We start from the raw sequence: 13,797 nt of genomic DNA, 5'->3' as shown, positions 1-13,797 counted from the left end.
CTACAGACTGAAATCCTTGCCCATTCTTCTTTGCAAAACAGCTCCAGCTCAGTCAGATTAGATGGACAGCGTTTGTGAACAGCAGTTTTCAGATCTTGCCACAGATTCTCGATTGGATTTAGATCTGGACTTTGACTGGGCCATTCTAACACATGGATATGTTTTGTTTTAAACCATTCCATTGTTGCCCTGGCTTTATGTTTAGGGTGGTTGTCCTGCTGGAAGGTGAACCTCCGCCCCAGTCTCAAGTCTTTTGCAGACTCCAAGAGGTTTTCTTCCAAGACTGCCCTGTATTTGGCTCCATCCATCTTCCCATCAACTCTGACCAGCTTCCCTGTCCCTGCTGAAGAGAAGCACCCCCAGAGCATGATGCTGCCACCACCATATTTGACAGTGGGGATGGTGTGTTCAGAGTGATGTGCAGTGTTAGTTTTCCGCCACACATAGCGTTTTGCATTTAGGCCAAAAAGTTCCATTTTGGTCTCATCTGACCAGAGCACCTTCTTCCACATGTTTGCTGTGTCCCCCACATGGCTTGTGGCAAACTGCAAACGGGACTTCTTATGGTTTTCTTTTAACAATGGCTTTCTTCTTGCCACTCTTCCATAAAGGCCAACTTTGTGTAGTGCACGACTAATAGTTGGCCTATGGACAGATTCCCCCACCTGAGCTGTAGATCTCTCCAGCTCGTCCAGAGTCACCATGGGCCTCTTGGCTGCATTTCTGATCAGCGCTCTCCTTGTTCGGCCTGTGAGTTTAGGTGGACGGCCTTGTCTTGGTAGGTTTACAGTTGTGCCATACTCCTTCCATTTCTGAATGATGGCTTGAACAGTGCTCCGTGGGATGTTCAAGGCTTGGGAAATCTGTTTGTAGCCTAAGCCTGCTTTAAATTTCTCAATAACTTTATCCCTGACCTGTCTGGTGTGTTCTTTGGACTTCATGGTGTTGTTGCTCCCAATATTCTCTTAGACAACCTCTGAGGCCGTCACAGGGCAGCTGTATTTGTACTGAGATTAGATTACACACAGGTGCACTCTATTCAGTCATTAGCACTCATCAGGCAATGTCTATGGGCAACTGACTGCACTCAGACCAAAGGGGCTGAATAATTACGCACACCCACTTTTCAGTTATTTATTTGTAAAAAATTTGGAATCATGTATGATTTTCGTTCCACTTCTCACGTGTACACCACTTTGTATTGGTCTTTCACCTGGAATTCCAATAACATTGATTCATGTTTGTGGCTGTAATGTGTCAAAATGTGGAAAAGTTCAATAATAATACGATATAAGAATACTTTTGCAAGCCACTGTATGTATGAGTGTCAGAGGTGGGGGGGGGGGCTACAGGGGGCTTTTTCTTGTGTGTTGTCGTCCATCAGGGCCAAATGCACAAGACTTGCAGACTAAGTGAAGAATTGTTCTCTTTTCAGGCAGAGACGGCAAGAGCTCATTTGGATGATGGTAAGACTAGATGTGTACCTTGGCAACCATCCCCAAGACTTGCTAGGAGAACACCACTTTCACAACCTCCACCTGCCAGTCCCAGACCAACCAATTTGTCAGCCAGGCAGAGACTGGGATCCCTGGGGATGAATGAATTCAGGATCCCTAAAGCTGTAGGGAAACCTCAATCCAAGCAGACGAGCATTACAGGTATGGGTCATGTTTGCTTGATTAAACCTGTTATGTTGAACTTGGTCTGTGGCAACAGTTCAGAAACGTTAAAAGTTAAACTTTATTGTCTTGAGGAAGGCAAAGTTCACCTATAAATGCATTAAAATACTAGACAGGAGGCCACAGTCAATGCCTTGGACAAAGTAGGGATTTCTTAACTGGATTTTTCTGTTATGTAAACAGAGTTGTGTAATAGGCCTTTTTAACCTTTTGGCTCAAAGCACCATAGTTTCTTTGTTTTTTTTTCCAAGAAGTTGGGCATGTAGTCCAACTGATAAAGCAGGACTATAAACATTTATAATATTCACCCAATACTTCAAGAAGAAACAACTGCAAATTCATTACTTTTCAATGTGCTTTCATACTAGAATTAGGTTGTCATGGCATTTCCTTTCCACTAGAGGGTGACATTGAGCAAAGTCTGTATTGGCTCAGCCATCAGTTTTAAACTCCAGTCTCTTATTCAGGTGTTTGTCACAAATGGACAGCTTACTCAGTGCTATTGTTAAATGAATCCTGAGGAAAGGAGAGAGACTGTTCATCTGATGGGAAGCAGTCTGCAAACTGGAAAGTAGGGGAATGAAAGGGAGTTGTTGAGGTCAGCAATGGTTTGAAAGGAGGACAATATTTAAACCAGTTGGACCTTTAGCACAGTAAAATGTCATGTTCCAGCTGTACACACAGCACATATAATTTATATTGAACTACAGCATTTTTGTTTATGGATTGTTGTTAGATTGTGTGATTTTTAAATATTTAGAGTTGGTAAGATTTCAAAGTTCCCAAACTTATGTTTCAGTGACTGTTAAAACTGAAAGTAGTCACACTTTCACATTCTAGTTTCTGTGCCATTGAATGTGGTTTTAGCTTTAACTTTAAAATATCCTTATCTTTACCTGGATCTGACACATCAAAAATACCTAGAACATGACTCTTTATATGTATTAGTGAGCTTATCCTTAATAAAGAGGTTCATGCTGCTGACCTCATTTCCTTCCCCAGGCTGTCAGAGAGCACAGGCAATAGGAGAGCCATCCCTGGGATCTGCCTCAGCAGCCAACATTAAGCCCCAGGTCAATGGACTACAACCTCCTCAGACTCCCACTCAGCCCTCTGTTATAGGTCCTCGGTCCACCCCTGTTAGTAAACTACCACACAGGACTTTGGGGCCTTCTAGGAGCCTTACTCAAACCAGTGTTCAGCATGCGCTATCCCAAAGCTCTGGGAATACACAAGGTGAGATTAATAAGAATTTTCTGTCGCTTTTAGAAATAGGATATTATTTCTAGAAATAGTGCCTGTATGCTGTTATATAAAGGTATAAAAACAGTTATGAACTGTTTTCGGGGATTAGCCATGATGTTTATTGGAGGGCTTTTAAGGACACATGTGGCTAGGATGATGACCTACTTTGCCCTGGCTAGGATTGGAATTTCCCCTTGGGCAGTCTTTCTCTGATTGCAATACTCCACCTCTGCTATGATTTATAGGTGCTTGACATCTTAAACATAGATTTTTCTGATTTCTTCTGAAAGGATGTAGAAACACGTTAAACATAAAGCTGAATGAATGAACGGAACCCCAGGAAACCAGTGGAAAATGATCTGCATTGTAAGGGTTTTCTGCTTTGGAGCTCTGAACAGCCAATCAGAATGTACTGATGTGTCATGAATAGATGGAGCAATGTTTTGATGTGAGCTTCCCGAATCCTGAACAGCATAGAGCTCTCTGATTGGCTGAGAGAATATATTTGTCTAAGTCGGGGACCCCCTCGTTGGTTGTCATGGCAACCGCTCCTATTCCACTCTAGTTCACACGCAGTGTTGCCTGGAGGAGAAAGAGCAGACATACACTACAACTGATGCCGTCTGAGGTGGATTAAAACGAGCGTTTCTTCTGTTTCTGATTGAAAACCAATGGCTGGCTACACTGGGCTTCGAAGCTGCACTTGGACGGAATTTCCAGCTCATGTTTTCAACAGTTCTTCTTTACTTACACAAGGCAGTGCAGCATCCAGCTGTGACCTCACTCTCTTGACCTGCCTGCTCATTGGATCCTATCGCTTTTGCATCATCCCTTTGTTAGCTGCATTTAATGGAAAAGATAGAAACCTATGGAGACGTAAGTTGGACTAGCAGCTGACTCATTAGTGGGGTTGCCATGGCGAATTATTTACTGTTTTGGATCTTATCAATTTGGATGACATAACCGTTTGTTTGGCGTGCAAAAAATTTTAGATTCAATTCTTTTTGCTATTGTTTTGGTCATTTTGTCATCAACATTCCTTATAATACACTCTTTTCCAATAATTAATTTACATTGTTACATTCTACATTGCACATGCTAGAACTAAAATATTCTTTATTGTCTCTAAATGGCTTCAAATGACTTTCTGACAAACTACTAGTGATGCTGAAGGTTGTTATACTAATTCCCAGTGAATTTCCAGTGCTTGACACATTCAGAACATCATGGCATACATTGCAGTATTTAAATAGTGTCTGTAATGCTTCCAACAGTTTCTGGAGGAGTTGCACACAAAGCAACCCCATTCAAATCTGTGGTACCGAAAGCAAGGCTCATCTCGACCTCTGGGAAAAACACTGGACCAAGTAGGATCACACTACCACACGCCACACATATCACAGTCTTTCATTGTAAAATGTGATTAAATTTAAGCCTTCTTTGAATGACCACTGATCACTTTTTGAACAGGGCATTGATTTTTTTTTTTTTTATCTATCTTTTAATGACCTTGATAAATGTGACCTAAGCTGTTAAAGTTTGTACAGTATGGTAACGATGCTTGATATAAGCACTGTTTAATCTTGATTAAATTAAATTGTCTCCTCCTCCTCAAACTAGTTTTAACTTAAAAGCTGTTTTCTGTTTCACAGTTGTCATTCACTCAGCAGGCAGTGTGTCACCTTCATTATGGGTCAGATTAACTCCAGCCTCTTTTCTCTCCTGGATCTTTTGCTTGTAACAGCTTTGTCTACGGTAAACAAGCCTGCTGCTTCCACTGGAAAAGGAGCATCAAATTCTATAATTGGTCCTCTGTTAAAGACAGCTTCTGCAAAACTTGCTCGATCAACGCTGGTTGGATCTGGTAAGACTGGTTTTATTCTTATGTATTTTACAGAATTTTTAAAGTCCTTGTTTGTATTATCTAAGTTTAAACTAAACATCAGCATGGTGTAGGTTTTGTTCCATGTGATAGTGTGGTGGACCAAAACAAAAACAGTGCATTATATACTATTAAAGTATAACAGCAACAGATGAAGTTTTAATTTTCTAAATGTATAGACCTGTTAAACCATCAATCCATCCAATTGCTTCTGTTTGTCTGGGACTGAGTCGTGGGGGGGCATGCCTCCCTCTCTCCCAGCCACCTCGTCCAGCTCATTCGGAGAAACACCAAAGTGTTCCTGGGGCAGCCGAGAGCTATCTGTCCAGGGTACCCTGGTTCTACCCCGGGGCCTTTTCCCAGTAGTACATGCCCAGAACATGATGCCCCAGAGGCGTCCTTGTCAGATAGCTGAGCCACCTCAGCTGGCTCCTTACAATATGAAACAGTAGCAGCTCCACTCTGAGCCCCTCTCTAATAATTGACCTCCTCAACCCTAGGACAGCAGTCCTCACTCATGCCTTATCGACTGATCTAGCTGCTATTTAAAGAAATCTATATGTGAGTATAAATACAACATGGACCAGGCAAACAAATTGTGCAGACAAGGTAGTGTGCTGTCTACTAATGACTAACAGTTTCATATTTCCACTGCTGCGAGGAACGTGTGGCATATTAGTCAACCCAGCTTTGGACTTGAGAGTTGCTCTCTGTGATTCATACGCAGTGCTTGAAATTTCGGGGCTTCTCATCTCTTGCTGTCTTTTATGGTGTCAGTGGATTATGTCTTTGAGCAGAAGCTAAATTGAAACACACATTAAATTAAACCTGATTTGTCATCATACTGACCTTGCCATGAGCTTCCTGTTATCTATTACTATCCCACTGCCAGGGACACAGGGAAAGAGAGTAATGCCTTGGCAACTTTAAATTCCCATTGGCTGATGTTCTCATGCTTGCTCCTCCCACCCGTTTTTCTGCTCCCTAGCCCCACCCTCCTCTACTCTCTCCCCTGGCATCCTGGCAGCACTACAGCACCGCCATCATCCAGCTTGGAGATGCTGCTTTGCTCTGCTTTGGGAGATTTGTGCATTTTTGTGAAAAGCTGACGGCTGACTTTACAGAGGATTAAGAGATTTTTGCCCCCCGCCCTTATCACATCTCTCAGACTGTGCCACGACCACTGGCCAGGCTTTGACCCTTTACTGTGCACAGCTGGGAATTAAATTTTGAGTTGGGACCTCTGCCATGCCGAACTGGGTGCCCTCACTTTTTTCAAGGCCATGTCAGTGGAGTAGCTGTTACTACTGCTTTTTATTGATTTATTTAATAATTTTCCACCAGACCTTATCAGTGCTGCTGTTACCTGAGGCATGATGCACTGAGAGGCACCACAGCTCGTGGTTCTTAGCCAGCACCAACCATCTGAATCGTAAAACGGGTTTTTGATTTTTAAATCAAACTGTTAGCTGAAGACTTTGGTTCTTTTGCATTGTTTTTGAGATGTTATGGTCTCCGAAGCTCTCCTTGTCCAACATCCACGTGCGTCTGACAGCCAAAGGTTTACTCCGAAATATTCAGCTGCTCTCAGGATGCAGGAAGAACACTGTGGTTTTCCAAGCAGGTCTGTCAGTTGTTTTGGTGTTAAATATTGTTGTCGGCGTTATTATGACGTTTTGAGCGGTTTCTGTGCCGTTGTATTCAAGCCAATCAGTTTGCCATTCAAGTAGATCTGTGGTGTTAGTTTATGAAATCCATTTTTAGCTATATACTAATTGGCAATGCAGATGGCTCCAAAACATGTGACACTGGGCTGAAGTATGTAATTTAACCAAAAACTGTAATTTTGTTTGTTTGTTTGTTTGTTTGTTTGTTTGTTTGTTTCTCTCTCTTTGACATTCAGTGTTTGTTTATATTATCTTCAAGCGTTGATTATGTGTCCAAGCGTCCCACTGGGATTTCTATGACTCTTGTTTCAGTCAAATGTGCCAGGGTTATTTTGGTTCTTTATGTCTAAGTGACTCCATGGGAGTCTTGTTATAATTGTAGAACTGCAAGTTTGCTTAAAGCTCTTGTACTTTTTTTTTTTTTTTTTCTTCTTCTTCTTTTTTTTTCTTTTCTCAAATGTGATAAATTTGTTTTATGAAGCAATTTTGGAAGCATTTTGTATCCTTCTTTGTAATTAAATGGTATCATTTCTTTATTTTAAGTTCTAAACTGCTACTGTATCACTGATTCACAAGTATTAAAGCTCATGCATTTTTCTTATTTTCATTCATTGTCATACTATTAGAGTTGTGCCCCTTACTGTGTTAGCCAAGAACTGTAACAAGCCCCTGATTGTGAGGGGTCTCATCATCCATCATGCTTTGTGCTATGACGTGATATCTCCTCACACCAGCAGAGCACAATGCTGTGGAGTCATTAAAGCTCTCTGTTTAAGTATAGAAGTTAGTGGTACAGTTATTATTCTTTGAGTCTGAAATGAAATGAGAAGCTTGTCATTATTTTGTATTTAGACACTTGGATGAGAATAGCTGTAAGTCCTCTGTTGCCATGGAGCAGTAGCCAAAGAAGGCGATTATGTGCTTATGTAAAGGAAATTTAAATGTCATGTGGGTGCAGATTTGTGTGTTTATGTAAAGCAAAAGTGACACGATGCTTTTAAAGCATTATAGAAAGGTTTAATAGTAACTCCGTGACAATACGTTTGTTAATGTTTGAATATTTCCTTAATGTTTTGAGTTTGTGTTCGTGTTACACTGGGTCGTCATCACAGGGGAAAAGTGAATGCTTCACTTAAACAGTTTTACAGCCTGGAATGTGTAAATGTATGAAGCATATGATACAGTAGATAATCTTTTTCCTTTCCTCACAAGCACGTTTATATAACATGTTGGTGAAGTTGAGAGGTTCTCTATTTGTTCTAGTTTCCAGCCAGCAGAGGGCGTTGTAATTCAAACGAACCTCTGCTAGGTTTGTTCAAAGCATTGCAAAACACTTGTAGTTCCAATCAAAAGGACTTTCAATTTAGTACAACATAAAAAAAAAAAAAAAAATCAAAACTATGAACAAAATCCATATTGAAATACTTGTGTTTCATGTTTTAGCTTCGTTTACAAAAAAAGAAACAGTGTAGACACTGAAGTCTGTTAAATGTAATTCAAATGGACGGAAGGTTTGTAAAACGTTAAAACTGAAAACAAAAGCTTGGGAATTTGAAAACCTGCTGGTGTTTTTAACTACATATTTCCATGTATTATTTCAGGAAAAATGTTTGGTCTTGAATCATCTGAGTCCCATACGTCAGTCTTTTATAAACATAACTTAGTCAGGATCACAAGTCTTGTGATTCCAGCTACACGATGGTGACAATTGCTAACCAAACATCTAAATATTTAGAATCTTTCCGTGAATGATGCAGTAAGTCGTCTTTTTTTTTTTTTTTTTTTTTGATCGCCTCGGTGAAGAAAGGACAGGAAAGTGGGGGCAGAGAGAGAGAGAAAGGCAAAGACATGCAGCAGGTCGGACTCGGGCCGACCGCGCTCAGCCATATGGCATGTGGTCGCCCGCTCAACGCACTGAGCTAAACCAGCGCCCATGGTGCAGTATGTCTTAACAGTTGGAACACATGTAGTTGTTGCAGAACAAGAGCATTTTGTTTGTCTTAAAGGCTGTGCCTGACGCTCGTGCTGAACAGTTTACTCTGGAAGCCGTAAAGTAAGCTGCACATCCGGATACAGAGCTTTGAAAACTCAAGTCTGTCTGTATGACGCCAACATTTTATGGCTGCAGAATGATGAATCTGTTTTTATGTAACTCTAGTTTCTCAGAGCAAGACTGCATCGCTTTCATCCCTCCAAAATCTGATTAATGAATGAGTTGCTGTCACAATGTTTAATTTGACTCAAAAATGACACTCTTACATACAAGTTCAAGATCAGTGTGACTTAATTCAAAAATGTGTATCCAAAAGGTCAACTTAACTGACTTTCATGACTATTGTTCAATGTCTAAACATCAACCTGAGGGAGGCTTACCACTGAAAGGTGATAATTGGTCCCAGAGTAACGAGTCCCACAGGCAGCTGCATGTAGTAGCGGTATATACCAGTCATTAAAGCTGGGATTCCTGACATGTCCCAGGCTATTTTCAGTACTATGTCATGAAACTGTCTCTTAAGAGCTAACATGAAACATGTCCATTAGTATGTACATGTCCATTGTCAATTGATGTTGGAGCTTGTGTGTTTTGTTTTGTTTTTTTGTTTTTTGTTTGGTTGGGGGGTTTTTTTTCTCCACAAAACGGCATGTGTAGTGAAATTTTCAGTCAGGTGTTCCTCTGTTATAGTAGAGTAAACGATGTGTTCATTAGTAGGACTGATGGTAGCTGTTGCATATCAGTGATGTATGTATAAGGCTGATCAACGCTGGCCTTGCTAAAATAAGCCGTCCTTGGAGACCAGTGCCTGCAGAGCACTAGACTAAAATCTAATTGTATTCAGTGAATCTTTATTTATTTATTATTTTTTTCCCTTTTTCCCTTCGGGGCCATCAGAGGAGCAGCGCTGGGATTCATCAGACTGCCTGATTGGACAGATGCATGCATAAGTGCTTTGACTTGGGTCTTGTTGCAAATGTGCACCTGACATGAGTGTCATGATTTGTACTGTATTGTCAGACCACCTGCAGTGATTTTGGCGGGGAGTTTGTTGATGATCGGGGTTGTCACGACACGAAAGCCTCATTTTATTTTATTTTTTTCCCACAGTGGACAAGAACAAATCCAAAGCTGGCTCCCACCAACAACACCCCCAACAGCAAGCATCACAGCAGAACCAGAGCAACAGGCCTCAGGATGCAGTGCCAGCGAGTCTCACCGAGGTTGACAGAATAAACCAAAACGTCCAGCAGCTCAAAGGACTCCTGAGAGCCAGTAACTGTAGATTTGAAGCACTCTCCATTGTCTTGCAGCAAACATTGACTGGGGTAAGAATTGATTTATTTCATAAAAACACTTGCATTTGCAGTTTATAAAGTATATTTTATGACACACATTTAGTTAGTTTTGAGACATGGCAATCATTAAGTTCAGTGAGTTATTGTTTCGGCTCACGTTAGTTTCTTGTGATCATCTGTTCAGAGTGGAAACTGTTATTGAGCAGTGAGTTCAGTTTGACGTTCCAGTAAGCGCATAAAAATAAAAAAAAAAAATTGCTCTTCATATTAAGCTAATAATTTTTCTACACATACACAAGTCCATTGTGCTTGAATCATAACTACAAGTGTCGTAACATCAAATCGTGCGTTCTGACAGAGGGGAAACTTAATGGCATTACTGTTTCCAGGAACAGCACGGGGACTGAATGTGTGAGAGGTTGAGCACAGATATACTGGGATGTTGTCCAGTATTAAACAGTCCTGCTGTTGTCTTTTGTTTTGGTGTGTAATAGTTGTAGGTGTGGCTGCATCCCAGAAGAAGCCCAAAAGTCTCCCCTTAAAACAAATGTTTTATGTGTAGTTGTACATGAGTTCACAGGTTGTACAGGTAGCCAAGCATGACTTACTTTGCACTTACATATGTATGTTTAAACTTGCTTTTATGCTTCTAGGCTCATGGTTATGCTTACTGCAGGGCTTTTGCAGATCTATCCTAATAGTCATACTCCACCCAACCATCAAACTGCCTTATTTAGTTGTTGTCAGAGCAAAACTATGTAGATAATGTAAGTGAAATTGTCTCTTTGTTTGAATCCATGTGTTCTCAAAGAGAAGAAGTACTGTTTGCAGGACACAGTGTTTCAGCTCTCTGGGTTTATTCAGGAGTGCCTTTGTTTGATTACATCATATATGTTATGCGTCAGTGGCAAAAAGTCTGGTCTGGTAGGATTGTTCTCTCCTGGTCACTTTGTGTTTTGCAGTGGTCAGACACTGATATGTTCGTGTCTGTAAATCTTCATTTAGCACCCCGGTGCTGTAAGCTCTGTTTGTTGTGGTGTAGTTAGGGCGCTCTGCAGCTAACAGTAGTTTCAGAACATGAAGCCACTGCTTCTCTCAGCTGTAATGCACGCAGTCACCTTTGTGGGGTTTTTTCCTTTGGCCTTAATTTCAGCAACTCCTTTTACTTCTGACTTACTCCAGATTTTGACACCAGACAAATTTATCATTACTGCAGTTACGACAGAGTTCATCTTTGGCCAAGAGAAACCTCAGGGGACTCGAGTCCAGGAGACATTTTTGTCTTTAACATGATTCATCATTCCAAGCAATCAAAAAACAGCAATAACTTCTTTAAAAGCTTGTGTGGTTTACTGCACATTATTTCCCCCTGAATTCATTTTTCATTACTTTTGTTAATGTCTGAAGTTTATCTGCTAGTTTGTGGAAACATCTTCTAGTTCTTACTGATCTACAGTATGAATTCTTCCCCACAGAAATAAAAGCCAGAAGTTGGAGCATGTTCCTGAAGTATGGAGTCATGCCTTTCCTTACTCAGGGTGGAGTCAGTTTGGTGCAGGTGTCCAACTCCAAACTTTTCAGGCTTTTCCCACCACTGCCTCTCACCATTTCTTTGTCCTCATTTACCCCATCTCCCACACAATGGCTAAAACGCTTTTGGTTCACTTAGTTTGAAAGGCCAGTGTCCAGTAGCACAGAGAAGTTATAAAGATCAAATTTAAGTGATCATTATTTATTTATTATCAGTTTGTATCTGAGAAGTTGATTCACTGGACAGCCTCAGTCTAGCCATAATTTTAACCCTGACAAGTGGATGTGCTCCACCTGGTGTCATCTAAGCACTGCGTACTTCTCGTAGAGCTGACATGAGCACTAGAAACTGGCTTCAAAATGATTTATATACATGTATTTTAGTAGCTTGTGAATATTTTTAAATCCTCAAAACTTTGTTTTTGTTTTTGTTTACATGCAAACATAATAGATTTTTTTCATGTGGTCTCAGTGCAGTCATGAGAAACACATTTGGAGCAGAATGCGTTTAAGTCGCTGCTTGTGTCATGTGATGTAATGTGACAGCTGGTATGAGGCACAGTGTGTGATGTTGTCACTGATCTTTGCCTCATTCCCCTCTGTTTGGACGGCTGGGTTGTGAAACTGAATGCATCAACGAATATTAAAAACACGCTCGTTCCTCTAGGATACAAAAGTCTCCTCCCACTGATTCAGCTTTAACTATTGCATGTCCTGCTTCTTTTTGCTACCCCTATAAGATGATACTATTTAATGCTAATGCTTACAGTATATCAGACGCAGGGACTTGCCTTTTATATGTAATCTCAAGTCACTGAGATTGTGAGATACAGATCTAGTGATTTTGGATGTCGGGTGTATTAATGTTCAGATGTGTTATACTTTGAAATCTGGTGGTCACTGATCATACCAAGAATAGCTAGCTGGACCTGGCCCTGACACTTTGAGAATGCCCCAGCTGTTGACTTGATATGGTTATGAACAGCAGCCAAGAGCTAAGCGAGGACTGTTTCTTATCATCTGTTTGGATGGGGTGTTTGCCATGCCTTCTCTTAACACTTTCCCCACCAGAGTGTTGTTTTGACAGGGTGAAAGAGAGATGCTATAAGACTGGTTTCCTCTTAGCACAGAAATGCAAGCACATTACAAAATATCCAAAATACAGTCTTTATTTATTTAGCTATTTATTAAATTTTTTTATTTATGCTCTGTTTGCTCGTTAAGTCTCAATATTTCCAGGAGACGGGAACGTGATCTACATCAGTCACTGGTATATACACGAGGGACATTTCTCCTCTCTGGACTAGGCTATAAGAGTTGTGCAGCGCAGAGGTTTGTGCTGAGTAACGATATCAAATTAAATTAGCGAAAGCATCCACTGCCTGACAAAACGATCTGTATTTTGGATAATGAAGCAGATTTTTTGCTTACACTGTAGGGCTGCATGGTAGCAAGTTGGGTTTTTGTTGTTGTTGTTCAATTCCTGGGTGAAAATCATGTGATATTTTTATATATTTTTAAGAATAAAAGGGCACTGTGGGATTGTAGTTGATGGGAACTAAATTCAAAGAGGAAAACGTAAGCAAGTTGAACTGTAGACATTTTCTATACTGCCAGCTAGTGAACAAATAATATTTAAATGCTGGTGAGCAACACGATTTACGGTCAGTGAACATAAATCACACAGAAGCTGGAAATTTCCTGTCACAGCATTGTATCATCATCTTATAGAAAGACGATGCCCGTGCAGCCTGTAGCTCTACAGCAGGATGTAATATAATTGTGCAGAGGGATGAGGGGTAATCTGTTAGGATGGTGGGGGATGGTGGTAATGAAGCCTCTCCATGTATCCCCTGGGTAGGTCACTGCACAGCACAAGTCCTGCTCCAGCAGCCTGTCAGACAGCTCTGAACAATTTATCTGTTTGCTCCACTCCGGCTGCCTTTACTGCTGTCTTAAAGTGACCTCACCTCACTGTTGAGGAGGCTGTTCTCATGCACACTTTAGCCTGCCCCTTCTGTTGTTTTAGATGGAATACGGTAATGCACTCTGCAGTCACTCACCACAGCCAGGGAAGCGGCTTTTTCAGTCCTGCCTCAGATGTAGTCAGAGCAGTCTGGAAGGAGGTGGCGCGCCCACCTGGACCACTGTCTGTCCTGGAGTACGCGGGGGGGGACTCCAGCACCCAAGCCTCTGGCTGAGGCTGGACAATGGGCTGTTCTGGCAGCAAAGCATGCCTTAGTGCTCCCTGCGCTGCAGAGAGGGTAACTAGCTTCTACATTGTTCCACTCTGCAGTGAGGAATAGATGCAGGACAGGGTGAACACGTATTTGCTAATGTAAACTGATCAGTGAGGTGATGTTTGGCTTGTCTTACCTGCCTGATTTCTCATATCCATAATTAAATAATGCCAGGTACGTGGTGTGCTGTGCACAGTGTCAGGTTGTTGATGTGAATCAGGACAGTAAGTGAAACGTAATAGACGGGAGATAAACAGTTTTTG

The 13,797-nt window shown here is 41.2% G+C and overlaps 1 protein-coding gene across 4 annotated transcripts in view; it reads left to right on the top strand.

The window, feature by feature from the left end:
• mtus1a (microtubule associated tumor suppressor 1a) overlaps nucleotides 1-13,797 on the top strand; it is a 28,595-nt gene that overhangs the window by 7,838 nt on the left and 6,960 nt on the right. For 3 of the 4 annotated variants that reach the window (XM_031751413.2, XM_031751414.2, XM_039615665.1), the window contains exons 3-7: nucleotides 1,436-1,658; nucleotides 2,682-2,915; nucleotides 4,199-4,291; nucleotides 4,669-4,788; nucleotides 9,577-9,794. In XM_031751413.2, the coding sequence (XP_031607273.1) occupies nucleotides 1,436-1,658; nucleotides 2,682-2,915; nucleotides 4,199-4,291; nucleotides 4,669-4,788; nucleotides 9,577-9,794 (888 nt within the window). Of the gene's footprint in view, nucleotides 1-1,435; nucleotides 1,659-2,681; nucleotides 2,916-4,198; nucleotides 4,292-4,668; nucleotides 4,789-9,576; nucleotides 9,795-13,378; nucleotides 13,559-13,797 lie in introns of those variants that run through there. The other variant, XM_031751415.2, reaches the window with a different exon arrangement.

Source organism: Oreochromis aureus, linkage group 2, assembly GCF_013358895.1.
Source record: "Oreochromis aureus strain Israel breed Guangdong linkage group 2, ZZ_aureus, whole genome shotgun sequence".
Lineage (NCBI taxonomy): Eukaryota > Metazoa > Chordata > Actinopteri > Cichliformes > Cichlidae > Oreochromis > Oreochromis aureus.
This window is presented reverse-complemented; position numbering and strand designations above follow the sequence as displayed.